This window comes from Diaporthe amygdali (genome assembly GCF_026229845.1).
Source record: "Diaporthe amygdali strain CAA958 chromosome Unknown NODE_3_length_2959817_cov_65_330692, whole genome shotgun sequence".
Lineage (NCBI taxonomy): Eukaryota > Fungi > Ascomycota > Sordariomycetes > Diaporthales > Diaporthaceae > Diaporthe > Diaporthe amygdali.
The window spans coordinates 873,255-891,950 of record NW_026517023.1 but is presented as its reverse complement, the minus strand read 5'-3'; the positions used below and the strand labels follow the sequence as shown (position 1 = coordinate 891,950).

General features: G+C 34.8%; 4 protein-coding genes across 4 annotated transcripts; 3 read left to right on the top strand and 1 right to left on the bottom strand.

Moving 5' to 3' along the window:
* Positions 1-546: 546 nt before the first annotated feature.
* Positions 547-1,116, top strand: J7T55_002665 (cupin domain protein; the record flags this gene model as incomplete). The annotated part of the gene is made up of 1 exon (XM_053137762.1): positions 547-1,116. The coding sequence occupies one exon, from the start codon at positions 547-549 to the stop codon at positions 1,114-1,116; it is 570 nt and encodes a 189-aa protein (XP_052998534.1).
* Positions 1,117-2,914: 1,798 nt separating this feature from the next.
* On the top strand, positions 2,915-3,214 carry J7T55_002664 (uncharacterized protein; the record flags this gene model as incomplete). The annotated part of the gene is made up of 1 exon (XM_053137761.1): positions 2,915-3,214. The coding sequence occupies one exon, from the start codon at positions 2,915-2,917 to the stop codon at positions 3,212-3,214; it is 300 nt and encodes a 99-aa protein (XP_052998533.1).
* Positions 3,215-3,529: 315 nt separating this feature from the next.
* On the top strand, positions 3,530-4,924 carry J7T55_002663 (uncharacterized protein; the record flags this gene model as incomplete). Its single annotated transcript, XM_053137760.1, has 1 exon — positions 3,530-4,924. The coding sequence occupies one exon, from the start codon at positions 3,530-3,532 to the stop codon at positions 4,922-4,924; it is 1,395 nt and encodes a 464-aa protein (XP_052998532.1).
* A 10,391-nt stretch (positions 4,925-15,315) lies between these two features.
* J7T55_002662 (mfs transporter) lies at positions 15,316-17,100 on the bottom strand (the record flags this gene model as incomplete). The annotated part of the gene is made up of 1 exon (XM_053137757.1): positions 15,316-17,100. One exon carries the CDS (start codon positions 17,098-17,100, stop codon positions 15,316-15,318), a length of 1,785 nt encoding a protein of 594 aa, XP_052998531.1.
* Positions 17,101-18,696: the final 1,596 nt, after the last annotated feature.

Below are 18,696 nucleotides of genomic sequence, written 5' to 3'. Positions count from 1 at the left end.
AACTGCTTTAGTGCTTATTGTGACGTTTTGAGACGGTATGGTTGTTATGAGGGTCTTGGTGTCGCGCGGAAGAGACGGGTATCTTTGCCCACTACTGCAAGTGTTGGTTGTCGCACCAATCATTGTCAGCAAGTGAGTCCCCTGTACCCAATCGTCGACCGTGTTTTTATCACTCTCTCAACATTTGCCCTGATTTCTGCTTATTCAGACGGCATGAGGTAAAAAAAGTCTTGGTATAGGCGGTCAGAATTAAAAATCAATCTCTGATGGGGTTCGCAGATCCGAGGTGCCCACAAGGTCTAGCCCTATCCCATTATTGTCTTCTGATCTTTTCGTCTCTTTTCTTCCCGTGAATTCGGAATCTGCAACGTTGGCTCGACGATATTGTTCAAATACGCTCGAGTGTACCATTAATTCGTGGAAACTCATTTTGAGAGCAACAGGCAACCTCATTACACAGTTCAAGAAGAGTAGACCTCAAATACCCGAGGTCACCATTGATATCAAAGATTCATTTTTTCATCTATCACCGATAATTATATCACAATGGCACAGGCTCAGGATCAAGAATCCCCCGAGCTTAGCACTCCGAGTCGCTTCATCACTGACCACAACGCCCGCGGTCTGTCTGTCTTCAATACCAGCATCCCAGACCAGCTCCCAGTCCAGATCGTCGGCGGCAAGTCCAAGTTCCACCTTGGGTACGCCACTGCGAAGATTCCAGCAGACTTCACAGACAACTCTGACATCGCCACTTACTCATCCTTTCTATCTAACCCTCCCGGGATCTTCCATCCTGGTGGGACTGTTCTGCGTATCGTGGATATGCGGCCAGGCGGCGAGAGTCTCATGCATAGGACGCACAGCCTTGACTACGGCATTGTGCTGGAAGGGGAAATCGAGCTGATTCTGGATTCTGGGGAGAGCAGGATTCTCAAAAAGAGCGATGTGGCAGTCCAGAGGGGAACTAATCACCTGTGGAGGAACATGAGCAAGACGGAGTGGGGGCGCATGTTGTTTGTGACCTTGGAGGCAAAGCCGGTCGAAGTTGATGGGAAGATCCTAGACGGCATTCAAGGTCATGGGGTTGAGAATACAACACGTTCTGGGAACTGAATGGAGACGCAGTACGGCTGTGGCTCGCGAAGTGGCTGTGTTTGTCCTGAAAGAAAGATTGTCTTCCATCAACACGTCTCAATAACTACAACTGGTCAAATTGCTGTCACTAAGACTGGAGTTTATGCCTAGGTATTTTACAGATTTTAAATACTTTGCTTTTCCGTACCTAAGAAAATTATGGAATGAAATGCTAACACTCATACCACATGTCCTCGTGTCATGTATAGTCTGTGAGCGCCCGAAAGAGCTATCACAGCTCCCTGTTAACTTGGAGAGTGCGTAGCTCAGGGGCCGCTTCTGATCTAGAGGCTGGCGAATCATTTGCATGCTCTTAGTTGTATTTTGCCCCAGTAATTATTATGAATGTCTCCTGAGCACTCCAAACGCCGTACATAGTCATCTCTCAGGGCTTCAAATCCCGTGGACAAAAGGCCCGTGCCTACTGGGCTGTGTTTAGAAAATAGCAAGTAGGATTTTCGCTCAACTCCGCCAGTCACTGAGATTGATGGGACACGTGGCAGTGCCGACCACATGCTTGTTCTGCAAGAGCCGGCCCAATAGACATACCAGCCTTCCTGTGTGGAGGGACGCGTCTGCAAGGCTCAACGCCGCTTGCGCTCCTCATCGGTGAGAACGATGTGACGGTGTTCCTTATTCAGCAGCGAAAGTACAAGCCGTTGAACGCCTTACAGCTGTGCGGCTCAAGTCACAACAGCCTATCATCAATCTCACTGATACAATGATGCCTGGACCATAAAGGGCCCCATTGCAACTTTACGCGCATGCAAGGAGCCAGGGTTGAATTTAGACGCTGGCTTGGACCTGCGGCCGCCGTGACCGCTGTAAGCTGACAGGCTTTCATGTCGGGACCCGAAAAGAGGACAGTCAATCGCGTTTGAAAGACAAATATGCACGCAATCAAAGGCGGTAGTTTGTCGAATCATCTCGTACCAGCCAAGGCCTCTTACCAGAGCGCAGCCCAGGCGGCTGAACCCCCGCCAAGCTGCCGTCACTCCTGGCGAAGACACGTTTCTGACAGATTGAAAGTGACCGTACATGTCAAAGACCGGATTGAGACGGCTTGGCCTAGTGATGTGATACAGAGTTATCGCACAGGCAGGGAACACATCCCACCATGGCTCCTTTTCTGTTCAGCTTGCGACGTTGTGAATCTCGTACAACATGACTTCCAAAACATGGTAACCCTGCATACTGCGTTGAGTAAACAGGAGGAATACAAACATGTGCATTTACTGGATAGTGTACGATGAAGCTGCCGTCAAACGTTGTTGATCGTGATGCTTCTTGGCTGACGTGGTCCAACAGCACCGCTGCGATCAACCAGTTTTAGCTGAAGATGTAACCTCTCAGGCATACAGGGAAAATGTGTGACGCAAGCAGGCACGTCTAAATACGATACCTACCATTCTAGTCTAGGCTCGAAGAACGCCACATCTACCAGAAGATGGTGCTGATCACTCGCGAAATTTGACTCTTTTACAATTCAGGACTGCACGTGAGATATGGAAAAGTACCCATAGCTTAATTTGACAGATCATATTGATGCGCTCGCAACTTTTGCATCTGAAAAGGCCCAACAAGGCTAATTGATAGCATACAGGTACATATACGTGCGCTGTCTCCTCAGAGAAGGTGGTGAGCGGTGAGACTATGTGAGTGAGCACCATATCAAGGAGAATTGCGGTACTAGGGGCCAAGCCTTGAGACTAAATTTCGAAAGGGGTGCCAACCACGGCGCATTCCGCCACAATATGCACTGCTGATCATATGGCGGATGGCAGAAAAGGCGAAAGTGGCACAGAGGTGTCTGGACCCCGCTGACAGATCTGACTGTATTGTGTTCCTCAGGAGCGAGTGCCCAGGCATGCAAGTCTCTGCACTCACTGAAGACCTCATGCAGCCCACTGAGCGCATTCGCAGCCAGATGCAGCCCAACCATCTGGGTATGCCTGCCGATTCATCCGCCAAGACTGAACCTCTCATTCAAGTCAACGATTCTCTGCTTTGGGCTCGGGAGACGGGTTTTCCAATCGGGTCTCATCCTGTCAGCAGGCAGTGCATCCTTCCTCTGTAGAAGATTATCACATCATCTATGATTTGCCCTCACCCAGACTTGCACCGACTTGAGCCGTCAGACGTTATTCACGTATCTCTGGGTCGGCTCCGAGTAGATCGGTCGAGGCCGTTCGGCAAGACCCCCGTTCAATAAGCCCAGCCGGGGAGAAACATAAAGGTTATATCCAACACACCACGGCACTCGATGAGTGTGACGGCTTTCTGTCACCATTGTCGTGATGCTTACCAGAGGCTGACAGCCAAGCGAAGAATACTCCACTACACAGCATAAACATTAATACCAGGCAAACTCAGGCTCAACCTCGAAGGCTCAATGGGAGTAGACGGTAAAACGATCCGGCTCCGGGCGTCTTGCAATGCCTGCAACGAGTCCAAAGTGCGGTGCAGCCAGCGCAAGCCAACATGTGCGCGGTGTGAGCGCAACGGGGTCGAGTGCATCTACGGCCTGTCGCGGCGGACTCACAAGGACGCTCCGCCCATATCGATGCCGCCGTCCCAGCGGCCACGCGGACCTTTACGACAATCCTCGAACGGAGACATGAACAACACCAGCAGTGGCCACGGTAACAACAACAGCAGCTGGAACGGGCTCGCCTTTCCTAAGAGCGCTTCTGTAACACCATCCACGGCTACTCCCAACGGTGGCGCCTCACCCGAGCGAACAATGTCTGCAGGAATATCAACACACGATGCAAACACAACACTTTTCGGCGACTATATGTCCCAGTTACAACACTACACACCACAGACACCGGTGACGACAGATCCGACAAATCGCGCTGGGCTGCTGCTGGACTTCAGCAGTCTACCAAGAGGCACCGGCAGCTCAAGCAGCAGCGCCTTTGTTGACCCGCTAAGCGCGGCCGTGACGCAGTTCTCGACGCCCGTGGCCGAGTATGCCAATCCATGGGCCATGGGGACACTCTTCAGCGGTAACACCAACACAAACACCAACAGCAGCAGTGACGGCGGGCCGGCGGCCGAAATGGCGGCGTACCTGGCAACACCACCATCGCCGCCGTCGCTAGGCGAGTACACGTGTAACTGCCACGCGGGCGTCACAGAACTACTGACGTCGATGCGCGGCGGCGGCGACGACCGGCGGCTGCCGATCGACGCGCAGTTGGCCAAGCTCAAGCGTTGTATCGTGTCGTCTGAGACGTCCATGGCGTGCGTGCATGGCCGCGATGACGCCGAACCAATCCACATCATGGCCGTCGCCACGCTCATCGGATATGTCATCGACGAGTTTGAGATGCTCGCCAATGATTCAATGTCTCCGCTGCGCAAGTCGGTGGCGAACGAGATGGCAAACATGGGAAACATGGAGAGGGGCAGTAGTATGTCGTCGGGCTCCGAAGAGTCCATGTCCATGGCCGCTGTTGGCACGGGCATGTCCTTGGCAAACTTCATGGAGCCTCGATTATCATGGGGTATGCTCGAGCTGGAAGACGATGACGAAGTGGATCTTCGGCAGAGGCTGTACCTACTCTCGTTCCGCAAGCTTGAGCGACTGTTGTCGCAGCTCACGCTGTATTTGCGAAACCTGCATGATGCGCGAGTCGGCCTTGCGGACCCGTCGCGACATATGGCGTTTGTGATGGCCTGCGATTACACTCGCTTGTGGCTAGAGAAGAAGGCCGAGGATGTCAAGAGGCTGCTTTCATTCTCTGTGGGAGATGAGATTATGGACCCAGCGCTCGTATAGACAAGGCGCATTGAGCTGTGATGGATATTCTGTGAAAGGGGCAATGCTGTGTTATTCTTTTGGCTTTGGGCGCATGGGCAACGGCTTCGGTTTACAGGCTCATGTATAATACAACTAGATTAGACATGATATCACGGAACAGAAGCAGGAAGGCTTCTCACGAATTTAGACAAATGAGTGTATTCAAACACATTACTATTTTCAGCTCCTGCGCTCGACTACGCACACTGGCGAAGCAAATGCTGCCATGAAGGGACAAAATCATCTTCATCTAGTATTCCTAGACTACGATTCCTCAAGCCTTCTTTCAGTCGTGCCCAGGTGCTAGAGTAACACTCCAGCCTCGCCCAGATCAAAGCCAACCGCTCGACTGAGCCCGTGGGATGCTCCTCTGCCCGAGCTGCCCGACAGGCCCTGATCCTCGGTACCGGGCCTAGGCAAGTGGAATGATGGATTTGGCAAATGCTACCTTGGCACATGGCCTTGCGGCAGCAAGGTCGACATCTTCAGTCACCGCATTCGCGTCGACGCTGTGCTGACGTTGTGCGCTCTTCTCTGTACCAAAAATGAGGAAACACTTTGCATAGACGAGTCGATCAATCCATGTGGTCGGATCCTCCTCGCTCTATCTGATCTCACACACATCGCACTTGTTCTGCGTGAGAGAGGCATGGGCTGCGAAGATAAGAGGGAGGCGACGATCTTTCCTATGTTAAGGCTCATAGCCTAAAAACGCGCGGCCGGCCCGGGTAAGCACTCCCGAGGAGGACCCGGCCCCCTAGTCGTCCCTCCTCTTCGCCTAGCTCCATTTTATAAGGTTTCGGAACCTCGGGCTCGATGGAGACATGGTGTACAGACTAACCACAACCTTATTTGGACGTTATCTTGGTAGCCAATGTTATGTGAACCGAACCTGCTCACAATTCGCAAGGCTGTCTTACTTGATCTCAAGCATTAACACAAGGCTTAATGAACGGACAGATGAAACTGTACATTCTTTTTGTCGCAAATTTAGCGTGCGTGCAAGCTGCCGAAAGCTACTATAAGGGAGTGCGCACCTGCTAGAGCACCTATAAATTATATTTTAAAGGCTTGCCCTTTATTAAAGCAAACTTAGCTAAAATAATAACGCTTTTATTTACGCTTTACTATTTGCTATATAATTTATAGTGCTTTATAATTATAAGCCTAATTTGCTAACTTATTTTTTTTTTTAGCTAAAAGTATTAAAGATTTATAAAGTAAAAAATTTATTTAATAAGCTTTTAATTACCTTTTTTATATATATTATTTAGTATATTATATTATTTTTAATAAACCTTTTTTCTTTTTATTATAAGTTTAATTTAATTATATTAATAGCAAATACTAATATACTTTTTAATAGCCTTTTAAAATAGCTTATAAATAACTTATACTTATAGCCTAGCTAATATGCATTTTTAAAATTATATTATAAATTAAAAAAGTGCTAAGAGTATATAAACCTAAATATATTTAATAGTAAGCTATAACTAGGTTTATAAAATATAGTACTCTTTTTTAAAGAATAATATATTAAATATTTTAAAAAGTAAAATACTAAATATTAAATAAAGCTTAATATATAGTAAGTAAGCTAAATTATTAATAAGCTAAAAAATAATACTTTTAAATTTATTTTAATACTTTTGTTAGTATATATACTAAAAAAACTTATTAAATTTAAAAAACTTATTATTAATAAAGCTATAAAATACTATAATTTTTATTTTAAAAGTATAGTTATTAAAGGAATAAATAATAGTAAAATAAATAAAATAGTTAATAAAATTTAGTTATAAATTTAAAAAAGTATAAATAGATTAATTTTTAAACCTAACTTTATATAACTTTTTAAGTTTAATACTTAAAAATAGGTTTTTTTAATATAATAAGTGCTTTACAATATTTAAGCTAATATAATACTAAACTATTATATATTATAAAATATTATAATTAAAAATTACTAAGCGTACTTTATAAAAATAAAAAGCTATATAATATAATTTAAAGATTAGTATTAGGTTTAGTATAAGCTTTTTTTTAATAAATAAGCTTTTAGAATTTTAAATATTAAAGGTATAATTACTATTAAAAACTTTTTATATATAGTTAGGTATTATTTTGCTTTAATATAGTTTAAAGCTAAAATTTAAGAAATTATATAAAATAAAGTTTTTAAGCTTTTAAATTTAATATTTAAAAAGTATAAAAAAGTATTTATAAGCCTTTTAATATATAATTAAATCTTTATAGCTATAAAATTTTTAAATATTTTTATTATATTTAAATAATAAAAACTATAAATTATAACGCTATAAATATAAAAATTAAAAGAATAAGTATAGTAAACTTATAAACTATAATAGTATTTTTATTTAAAAATATAAAAAGTATTATATAATTAAGCGTTAAAATAGTATAATTTTTTAAAATATTATTATATTAGAAAAAAATTAAATTAGTTAATATTTTAATTATTAAGTAAGTATATAAAATATATGATTATATAAAGGTTAAGTGTGAATTATAACGCTTAGCTTATTACTAAATTAAAAAATAAAAAGTAGTTAATATTAAACTAAATTAAATTAGCTTAGCTATTATTTATTAAAGTATAAGCTAGCTAATTATTATAAAAAAACTTTAATATATAATATTTAGGATTTATTAAAAGGTAAATATTTTAGTAAATATATTTTAGCTAAGCTAAATACTAGCTATTTAAAGGTTTATAAAATCCCTATACTTTTTTATTTTTATTTTTTTTATACTTTTTATTTTTTATTTTTTATATTATTTTAATATTAAAGTTTTTTAATATATAAAAAGCTTAATATACCTTTTTACTTTATATAAAAACTTTAAAATTTATCTTTAAAACTTAATTTTATAATATTTTTTTTATAATATACTTTATTTAAAATAATTTCTTTTAAAGTACTAGCTTTTTTATAATTAATAGTTTATAATAATAACTTAGAGTATATATTTAAATAATAGCTATAAATATAATAGCTAAATATAGTATATTAATAATAAGTATATAAGTTTAATATAATATATAGCTAATTTAGTATAATATTTAATAAATATATTAAAATACTTTTTATAAAGCAGCTTAAGCTATAAGTGTCTAATGCTTTTTTTTTTTATAACTTTTTATATATAAACTTATTAATTATTAATTTAATATTTTTAAAAATATTTTATAATTAAATATATATTTAAAAAAATAAGAATTTAAAAATGTTTTTAATATTATATTTAAAGCGCTATATACTTATAAATTTAATAGTTTTTAATAATTATAGTATAGTATATTTAGTTAATAATATTTAATTATTAAAATTAAGCTTTTTTATTAAATTTATTAAAGCTAAGTATATAGATATAGGAATAATTTTATTTTTAATAATTAAAAAAGAAAAGTAAGTATTTAAAAATATATTTAATAGGAAAATAGAGCTATAAACTAAAGATTTTAAACTTAAAAATATAATAATTATAAAGGATTTTTATATAAATATTACTTTTAAAGCTTATTTATAGGAATTAGGAGTATAGTATTATAAGTTTAACTATATATTATACTTTAAAACGCTTAAAAAAAGTATAGTTTTATAAGCACTTATTAAAAAATATAATTTAGTATTTTTTAAATATAAACTACTTTTTATTTATTTGCCTTTAATGCTTTTTATAATTAAGCTTTATAGATTTTAATAGCTATAAAGTATAGTTAAAGTAATATTGCTTTTAATATTTAAAAAATAAAGAGGAAAATAGTATACGTTTTACTTTTTAATAGATTATACGCTTTTTAAAATAGATTTAAAATATATTTAGCATTTTAAATCTAAATATTTAAGGAAAAATACTTTAAAAAAACTTATTAGCATTATAAAAAGAATACAAATTAATAGTATAGTATAAATCAACTATAAATACTACTTAAAAATATATATAATAAAGGTTATATTTAAAGCTTACTTAAATTACTTTTTATTAAAGCTTTTTTAAAGGATTTTCTAGAATTTATTTAATTTTAAAAAAGCCTTAGATTTTATAAAGTAAGCGCTTATTATTAAGGATAAATAAAATAGAAAACTATTTATTTACTTTTTAATATAAAAAATAAAGGATTAAGTTTTACTATTATTATAAAACTTTAAAGCTTAAGTTTATTAGCACTTTAAACTTATAATCTATATAATATGCTTAAATAATAATATATTATTATTTAGCTAGCAGATTAAAACTAATTATATAATATAAGCTAAAAGCTTAAAAATTAAACTTAAAATATTGTTAGTAAATACTTATAAACTTAATAAAGGTTTAAAAAAAGCTAGTTATAAACTTATTAAATAATTTATTACTATAAGCTATAAAATAAACCTATTATTATACTTATAGCTAAAGGCTATAAAAGTAGCTTATTAAATATATACTATTTTACTATATTAAATAAAAAATTAAAAATCCTTAATAAAAGTGCTTAAAAAGTAGTTTACTTAATATTTCTATTAGTATAAATTAGTAATTATAAAAAAACTTATTATAGATTTTTGCCTTAATTAAAAAAATATTTATACTTATAGCTGTTAAGCTTATATACTTAATAAAAACAGAGTGTAAGGAATAAATAAGCGTTTATTTAAAATATAAAAGTATACTTATATAAAGTACTTTATAGGTTACTATACATCCAACCTATATAAAATTTAAATTTTAATACTTAATAAAGTATAAATTATATATAATATGCACTTTAATAAATAGCTTTTTTATAAAAACTTAAAAAATAAAGCATTTAATATATTAATAAAAGTAAAACTTAATAAACTTATACCTATAATTAAAATAATTAATAAAATTAAAAAACTTATATATATTATAAATTTAAATTTATAGGTTATAAAAAAAGCTTTAAATAACTTTAATTAATTTTAAAAAAGTAATTTTAAAGGTATGCTACTTAATATAATTAACTTACTTAGTATATAAAAGGGTTAAAATTTAAAGGTAGATATATTTAATACTAAAGAATATAAGTTTTGCTAAAACAATATTCCTTAAGGAAAAAATATAAGTAATTAAATATAAAAACTTTTAACTTTAAAAAAAATATTTAAGCTAATAAGTATACTAAGTTTAAAATTTAGTTAATTTAAAAATAGGTAATTAAGATTATAACTTATTAACCTAATAATTAAATATTCTTTAGCGCTTAAATTATAATTAAATTAAAATTTAAAAAAAAACTAAGCTTTAATAAATAAAGTTTTACTGTTAAAAGAAAATAATATTTTAGTAAGTAAAAATTTATTATTAGAAATAACTGTAAAGTATATAAAAGGGTTAGTAAAAAACTATAAACCTTTAATATACGTAAACTATTAGCTTATAGTATAAAAAAATAATAGATTTAACTATTTCCTAGTATTTATAACTTATTTTCTAAATACTTTAAAATTACTTAAAAATTAGGAAAAACTAAAAAATATTTATTTCCTAAATATATTATAGTTAAAATAAGCTAATATAAGTTAATAAATAAAGGATATAAAAGAATATTACTTAAACTATTATTATACTTTATACTTAATTATTAAAATTATAATTTATATAATAAATATATTAATAAAAAAAAATTTTTATTATTAAAATAACTTTATAAAATTATTAAATAAATAATAAGATTTAAAAAACTATTTAATAAAAAATAATTTTATTAAAACTATATATACTAAAATTTAAATATTAATTAAGCTAAATATATAAAGAATTATAAAAAGAAAAAAGATAATATTAAAACCTTTACTTTTAAAATAAGTATTTATTTATAAGTTTAATAAAAATAAAAACTTTATAAAATATAAAGTATAGATTTATATATAAAAAGATTTTTAAACGTTTAACCTATTATAAAATACCTATATAATAATACTTATAGCTAAATCTTTTTAAATAGCTATTATAATAGCTATAAAGTTTAATTTAAAATTTAATTAAATAAATATAATTAAAGCATTTTTAAATATTATAAAAAAGGGTTATAAACTAATATTTTATAAATTACTAAATAGCTTTTAAAAATTAAAAAAGTATATATTATTAAAATACGCTTTATATAAATTTTAAAATTTACTATTATAATAATATAAAAAATTTAACTATACTTTTAATTAATTTAAGCTTTTATTATTAATAAAAAAACTATATTTATTTATAAATTAAATAAAAAGTATTATAGTAATTTTTTATATAAATAATATTTTAATATTTTATTATTAAAAATATTAAATAAAAGCTTTTTAAATTAAAAAAAGTATTAAATATATATATAATATAATAAATTAAAAAGCTGCAAAATAGTTTTTAAGTATATAAATAATTAGGAACTACTAAAAAAAAATAATTAGCCTAATATATAATACATATTTTAAAAAGATTATATTTAAATTTAGTTTAATAAGTAATAGAAAATTCTTATTAATAACTCTTTTATTAGCTAGTAAGCTATAAAAATATACTAAAAAAGCTATATATATTAAAATTAAAAAATATTAAAAGCATATAAGATTAATATTATATATTATAATAATACTTTACCTAGATATAGCATATATAGCTATATAGCTTTTATAATTCTTTATAAACCTTAAACTTATATATTTTAATATAAATAGCTACTTAATATAATACTTTTATTTAATAAGAATATTAAAAATTAAATATAAAGAAGGACTTTAAAGTATTAATATATTTTTAATTATTAAAAATACTTTTTTTATAAATAATAAAAAATTTTAAAAGTTATTTTAAAGGTTTATAATTATATTATTTAGTAAACTAATTTATTAAAAAGCAATTAAATAAAGTATAATAGCTATTTTAATTATAAAAGCTAAATTTATAATTCTAAACTATATAATTAAAAATATAATAATACTTTAAAAATTCTTTACTAATATTTTACTAAATATTAGTAAACTATAAAAAATTTATTATAATAATAAATAAGCTATTTAGTTTATTATATTAATAAAAAATAAGCTTATAACCTAGTTAAAGTATTTAAATATTTAATAAATATAATTAAAAAAATAATATTAAAAAGGAAAGTTTAAAGTTAAATATTTTAAAACTAATAAAATATTAGCTAATAAGCTTATAAAAAACTTTATAAAAAAATAATTTAAGTACTTTTAATTACTATTAAACCTTTATAATATAAAAGTATTAGTAAATTAAATTAAATAATATATACTAATACTAATAAATTTTATTTAGCTAAGCTTATAAAAGTTTATTAATAGCTAAATATTTAAAATATTAATTATATTATAATTTTAAAAAATAATATTATATTAAATAAAAATAATTTATAAAACTTTATATAAAAGTATTATATACCTTTTTAATTATATTTTTTATTATATAAATAAAAATATATTTTATATAATATTTAAAATTAGTTATATAGTAATTTTTTTTATTAATATTTTTAATGCTATTAAAGCTAATAATTTAAATTTAATAAGCAATTTTTTTATTAAAGCTTTTAATTAAAAAATTATAAAAAGCTTAAAAAGTATACTTTTTAATATTAAAATTAGCTAATATATTTAAAAATAATTTAATATATTTATTAATAGCTTTAATAATATTACTACTTATTAATAAGCTATTATTTTTAAACGCGTTTTTTATATTAATATTTTTAATATTATTATTAAGCTTTTTAAAATTATTATTTAAAGGTATAAAAAATAAGTTATATTTACTTTTAATATTATTAAATTTACTAATAAAGTATTATTTTAAACGCTTTTTTTAAATAATATAAGTATTTATAAAAACCTTTTTATTAAAATTAATAGCTATATTATAAAAAGTTTAAGTATTAGTATATAGGATAATAAGAATAAAAGTATATTTTTTATTATAAATATATTATAAATAGTAATTATTATTATTAAAATAATTAAAATAGCTGTTATTATTTTTACTATTAATAAGTAAATATATATAAATAAAATAAAGTTTATTATACTAAATTATAGCTTTAAGTTTAGGCTTATTTTTAAAAAATAATTTATAAAATACTTTATAATTATAAATAATAATAAATAAAATATAGCTAAATATTTAAGATTTTAAGTTAATATAATAAAAAATTTTTAAAATGCGTTTTTTAAAAAAAGCTAGGCTATTTATATTTAGCTTTTTAATACTTTTTTTTTAAGGCTTTATAATATTTTTATATTTACTTTTAATAGCAATATAAGCTTTTTTATTAGCTAAAAGCTTAATTATATTTAAATAAATATATTAATAATATTTTAATAAATAAATAATAATAAAAAGTATTTATAAATAAAAAAAAAGTAAAATATTTTAAGGTTAATAAAGAGGTTAAAAAGTATATTATTTAGTAATTCTTAATATATAATAGGCTAGTTATTTATAGTTTTTATTAATATAATTTATAATAAAAAAGAATTAATAAAGGAATTTTTTAATAAATATATAAGTAATAGCTTAAAGAAATTATTTTATAAAGGTGCTAGTTTAAAGTATATTAATTGCTTATAAAAATTGTAATTTAAATAGCTATATATAAGGTTTTTATAAATAGGAATAGAAAAGTATTATATATTATAAAATAAGTAATAAAAAAAAGGTTATTATTAATATAGTTAATAGTTATAAATAAAAGAAATTAAAAATTAAAATATATATTTTAAAGAATTATTTTTATACTTAGAATAATAGTTAGTATATACTATTACTAGGTTTATTAGCACTTTAAGGTTATTATTATTAAATACCTTATTATAATTATTAAATACCTTTTTAAAAAAAAGTATTATATTTTATTAAATTAATATTCCTTTTATTAAAATTCCTTTTAATTAATTATATTTATAATAATTAGTTTTAAATTATTTTTAAGTAAAAGCTTAATAGTATTTAAGGGGTATATTGTAAATTTAATATATATATAAGCTGCTGGAAGCTATTATAAGGGAGTGCGTATTTACCGGAGCATTTATAAATTACGCTTTAAGGGCTTGCCCTTTGCTAAAGCAAACTTAGCTAGAATAATAATGCTTTTATTTACGCTCTACTACTTGCTATGTAATCCACGGTGCTTTACACTTTTCATTGGTGAAAGCCTATCATGTTGTGCCCTCAACAGTTGTAATCTTAGGTATCATGTGGAGGCTTCATCCTGCACACGATGCCTCTTCGGATCCACATTTGGAACATCATCACATTTCCCTTTTCACCTGCATGAGCAATCTCACTGCTTTACCCAGCAAGGCAAGCGAAATGCTGATCATCTCTTGTGTTATTTTGAATAATATTGTCTACTCTAAAAGGGCCATTTTGCTAGCGCTTACCTACGTATTACTCTCTTTGATCTTTCCTCCCCCTAATTCGTTGTGTTCCCACTCCGAATTCGGGACTCAAACTCGAGAGCCTGCATAATGTACATGAGCCTGATCTCCGCCCCCATCAATAACGTACGAGGGCCAGGCCTCCGGCTTATTTTCGGGTCCATCAGCGGGAAGGATGATCATCCCGCGCGGGCGTACGCAAGCGCACACTCCCACTCCCGCACCCGCCCATACCCACCCGCCCACACACCCGTCCACACACCCACACCTACCCACACACACACACACACACACACACACACACACACACACACACACACACCGTAGCTTGTCAAACACCCACGCAAATTCCTGTTCTTGGAGCGAGTGCGTCACTTAGAAATCGCCCTCTCCGGCGGCCGAAATTCGGCCGATCGGCCGACTTCTAAGCTCGGAAAGTTTTCGCAAACGTACCAGCACACAGGAGAGGACAGGTCTTGAGCACCCCCAATTGCGGAGCTCTTTGGCCTCTTGCTTGATGCAATCGAGGCAGAATATTTAGAGATATAAAATTTGGGGGTAAGAATACTAGGTCGGGTCATATGTATACCAAATTTGTGGGTGGGAAAATTCGGATATGAATTGCGAATGCAGCATGCTGTACAATCTTACCCAGGGGGGAGAGTGGTAGGTCAAGATAAGCGAAGTCCGGATTTCACGATGAAGGCTAAGTGACACAGATTACAGAGATCTAATCTGGGTCTAAAAAGGTTCTCCAAAATAGGGATTCACAGCTGAAGCTTCAAAGTTTTGAGTGGTGATATATTAGAATGCTCCTCTCAACTAAAGCACCATTTAATACATAACAAAGGATCAACTATGAAATCATCCAACACCAATTTAATTCTTGGGATTCGAAATATGGATCCAACTTCAAGACAGAAAGAAAACCCACGCTTGTAAACTCCTGGACTTAGACTACGCCGCCACCATCTCAATTTTCTTGCCCTTTACGCTCCGCCATTCCACGAAGATAGCCCCTAAGATGCTCAAGCACGTCATAATTAACGCAGTGCGGAAGGTCCACATGACAGCACCATGGTACTGCAACTTAACCTCGGCCAGCAGCGACGGGCTGTCACCAAACAAATTGTTCAGGGAGGTGGCGCCGGCGTCAACTACAGCTTGAGGTGTCATGCCCAGGTCATCAATGGTAGCGAGACCTTTTAGCACGCCAGTAATGAAGACGTTCTGGGCGACGCTGACGAAGAGACTGCCGCCGAACATCTGTGAAAACACTTGCAGCGCCGTGCCGATGGCCGTGTCAGCAAGCGGCAGCGATGCCTGTGCGGCGACCATGCCTTGCTGCATGCCGAGCCCGAGCCCGAGGCCCAACAGTATCTGGTAGCCGATCCACTTGCCTGCGGACACGTCCACAGTCCAAGTCGTCATGAGCCCGGCGCCGGCGGACGCAATGGGTGGCAGCGACCACATCATGGGCGTGTAGTAGCCCGTGACGGAGACAAACACGCCGCCGATGATGTTTCCGACAGTCGTGGAGATCATCATGGGCAATGTGTCGATACCAGACTGGGTGGCTGACGCGCCGCGGATGGCTTGGAACCAGATGGGCAGATAGTAGACCATGGTGAAGAAAGCGGCGCCGACGCAGAAGGTGTAGATGGCCGCAGCACCGACACTACGCTGACGAGCGATGCGCACCGGGACGGTGGCATCCTCGCCCATCCAAAATTGTACGCCCACGAAGGCGATAAGCAGCACGCTGAAGAGAACCAATAGAGCGATAATGCGGCCGTCGCTCCACGGGTATGTGGTGCCGCCCCACTGCAGCGCGAGCAAGATGCACACGATGCACGGGAGGAAGATGATGTTGCCAATGGGATCGTAATGCATTATCTTTTGGAGCCAGGTCTCGTTGGTGACAGGCTGTGCTTGGCGCGGCGGCGTGTCGAGGAAGAAGACGAGGGCCACACCCGTCACGCCGCCCAGGGGCAAATTGATGTAGAAGCACCAGCGCCAGCTAACCTTGTCTGTGAATACGCCGCCGAGCAGCGGGCCAACGACGCTGGCGATACCAAACACGGCCGAGACAAGGGCCGTGTATATAGCGCGCTTCTCCAGGGGTGTCGAAAATGCAATGATGATGAGCGCGCCCGAGAAAATACCTGCTGCGCCGACGCCAGCGATGGCACGGCCGACGATGAGGGCAGTTGAGCTCGGGGCAACGCCGCAAATGAGAGAGCCGAGTTCGAAGACAAAGAGGCAGAGAAGAAAGACCCATTTGACGCTGAAGCGCTGGTAGAGACGGCCAAAGAACAGCTGGAAAGCGCACAGGGTGAGCAGATACGCAGAGCCATACCAGCCGACGTCGTCTAGTGCGTGAAAGAGGTTCGTGATTTTCGGAATCGCCGTGGCGACAATGGTGTTGTCGAGGGCAACGCACAGCACGGCGAGCTCAAGAGCAAGCATGATGATGGTGAGTTTGAGGCCACTGGGATAATTTTGGCTTGCCTCGGCGGCGTTACGTTGCTGAGTGAGAGTCAGCTCGACCGGCGCGGGCTCGAAGAGGCCATCATCGCCAGGCTGCCCTGGCTTCTCGCCGGTTTGCAAATTGTTCTCGGATCCAGTAGTTTCGGGAACTGTGGTATAACTCAGGTGATCGTCCTGGCTGGCCTTCTTTTCGACTAAGGAGCTTGCCGTGGACGGCACTTTCGTGGTGTTGCTGTTCGAATCACTGTCCATGGTGGCTGATGGAATCGAATATGGAATGAGGCTACGCAGTCCACAACGGATAGACGATGGGCAAGTCGCAAGGAAAGACTCACGCTTTTGTTAAAGACACAGGGAGAAGGCTGATAAATCTCGGATTTACGAAGGTAAGCTTGCTACATGCAGTGAGACACCGAGCGAGTGTCTTCTTTGAATCAACGGTGTTATACAAGGTCCCGAAGACCCATTTACGAAGGGCAACATACAATGAGCCGCATGCACGTTGCTAGGCATGCAATATCCATTCGAACTCAAATTTCTTGTATCTACATACTCAGAGACCAAACCTGTCGATGCATTCATACGTCAGATACAGCGGTCGAGGCATTCAATACAAGTACCTACGGGTGTGGAAATACTGGTGACTGGATACAAAATGTTTTTTTTTTTCGGGCAGGCCAGGTTCCCGAGCTCGTCCAGCTGCGGTTGTTGGGACAGATTTCTTTGCATCTGTGTTAGACAAAGGGAGGTCCAGGTCAATTGCAGATGTTATGTGGCGGCTGGGCAATCTTGGCAAATCCGAAAGGATCACTTGTTCACGCTATCAGCCGCTACTATATTAGCCGGAGGATGGCGCCCCTAGGCCTTTTGGTTGGAAAAGTTCCATGTTGGTAATCAATTTCGGATTTGGTTTCTTTTCTCGGTCGGGGTTCCAAATGATTCGGACGAAACCGAGTATCAACGCAATTTGGCGGGAGAGTCCAGAATTTCAAGACGTCGAATACTCTTGTGACTCTCACCTATTCTATTTTCAATCCTAACGAAGGCATGTGGCCGATTTTGTCGAGCAGATACTGTTTCTTAGTGTGCTCTGACAAAAAAGAGCAAGTTATCATTCGTTCCATGAATCAGGTCGTCGTCCGCTGCTTCGTCCGCTGCTTCGTCCGCCGCTCCTCCGCCGCTCGTCCTCCGTCATGCCCCCATTTCCATCGATTCGGCCGGAAAGTCCACTCCGCAAAAGTCATCCGGCCGCGGCCATCCCCGAATGTTTCTTAGTCACTGTCCGTGAGCCCCCCGTAAGCCGGCCGCCCACGTTGCAGCCCATGGCCGCAGTACCAAGTGATTCGGCCCGATATGATCAGGTGTAAGCCCTCTTGTCAGAAGTACTGGCTCATTGCTGCCTACTCTGTCAGAAAATGCCCTGACACCACAAACCGATTACATGAATTCCAGATGCATCGCCGGCTCGGCAAGCCAAACAAAACCTTGGATGACTAGGCTTTGAGACTAATAGATCTCATCGAAAGGGTCAATCGTGTCTCTATTTCTTTTCTTCGAATAACAAACACTTATCCCAGATAGTCTCAAGACTCTTGGGGACGGACGTTGAGCGCATAGTCTTGATCTCGATATTTATAAGAAGACTGGCAATTTCGAAAGTTGCGGCCAAAATATTTCAACCTACCCAGGTCCAAACTTTGAAAATTCTGTATAATACGGTCTCGAATGCAGTCAAACAAAGACCATCTCTGTAGTTTTAGATTGATCTCAAAGGGACTCGATATCACATTGCTCTCCGACATGGCATATGCTTGGGTGTGTCATTTAGATAAAGGCCGCAAGAAATGT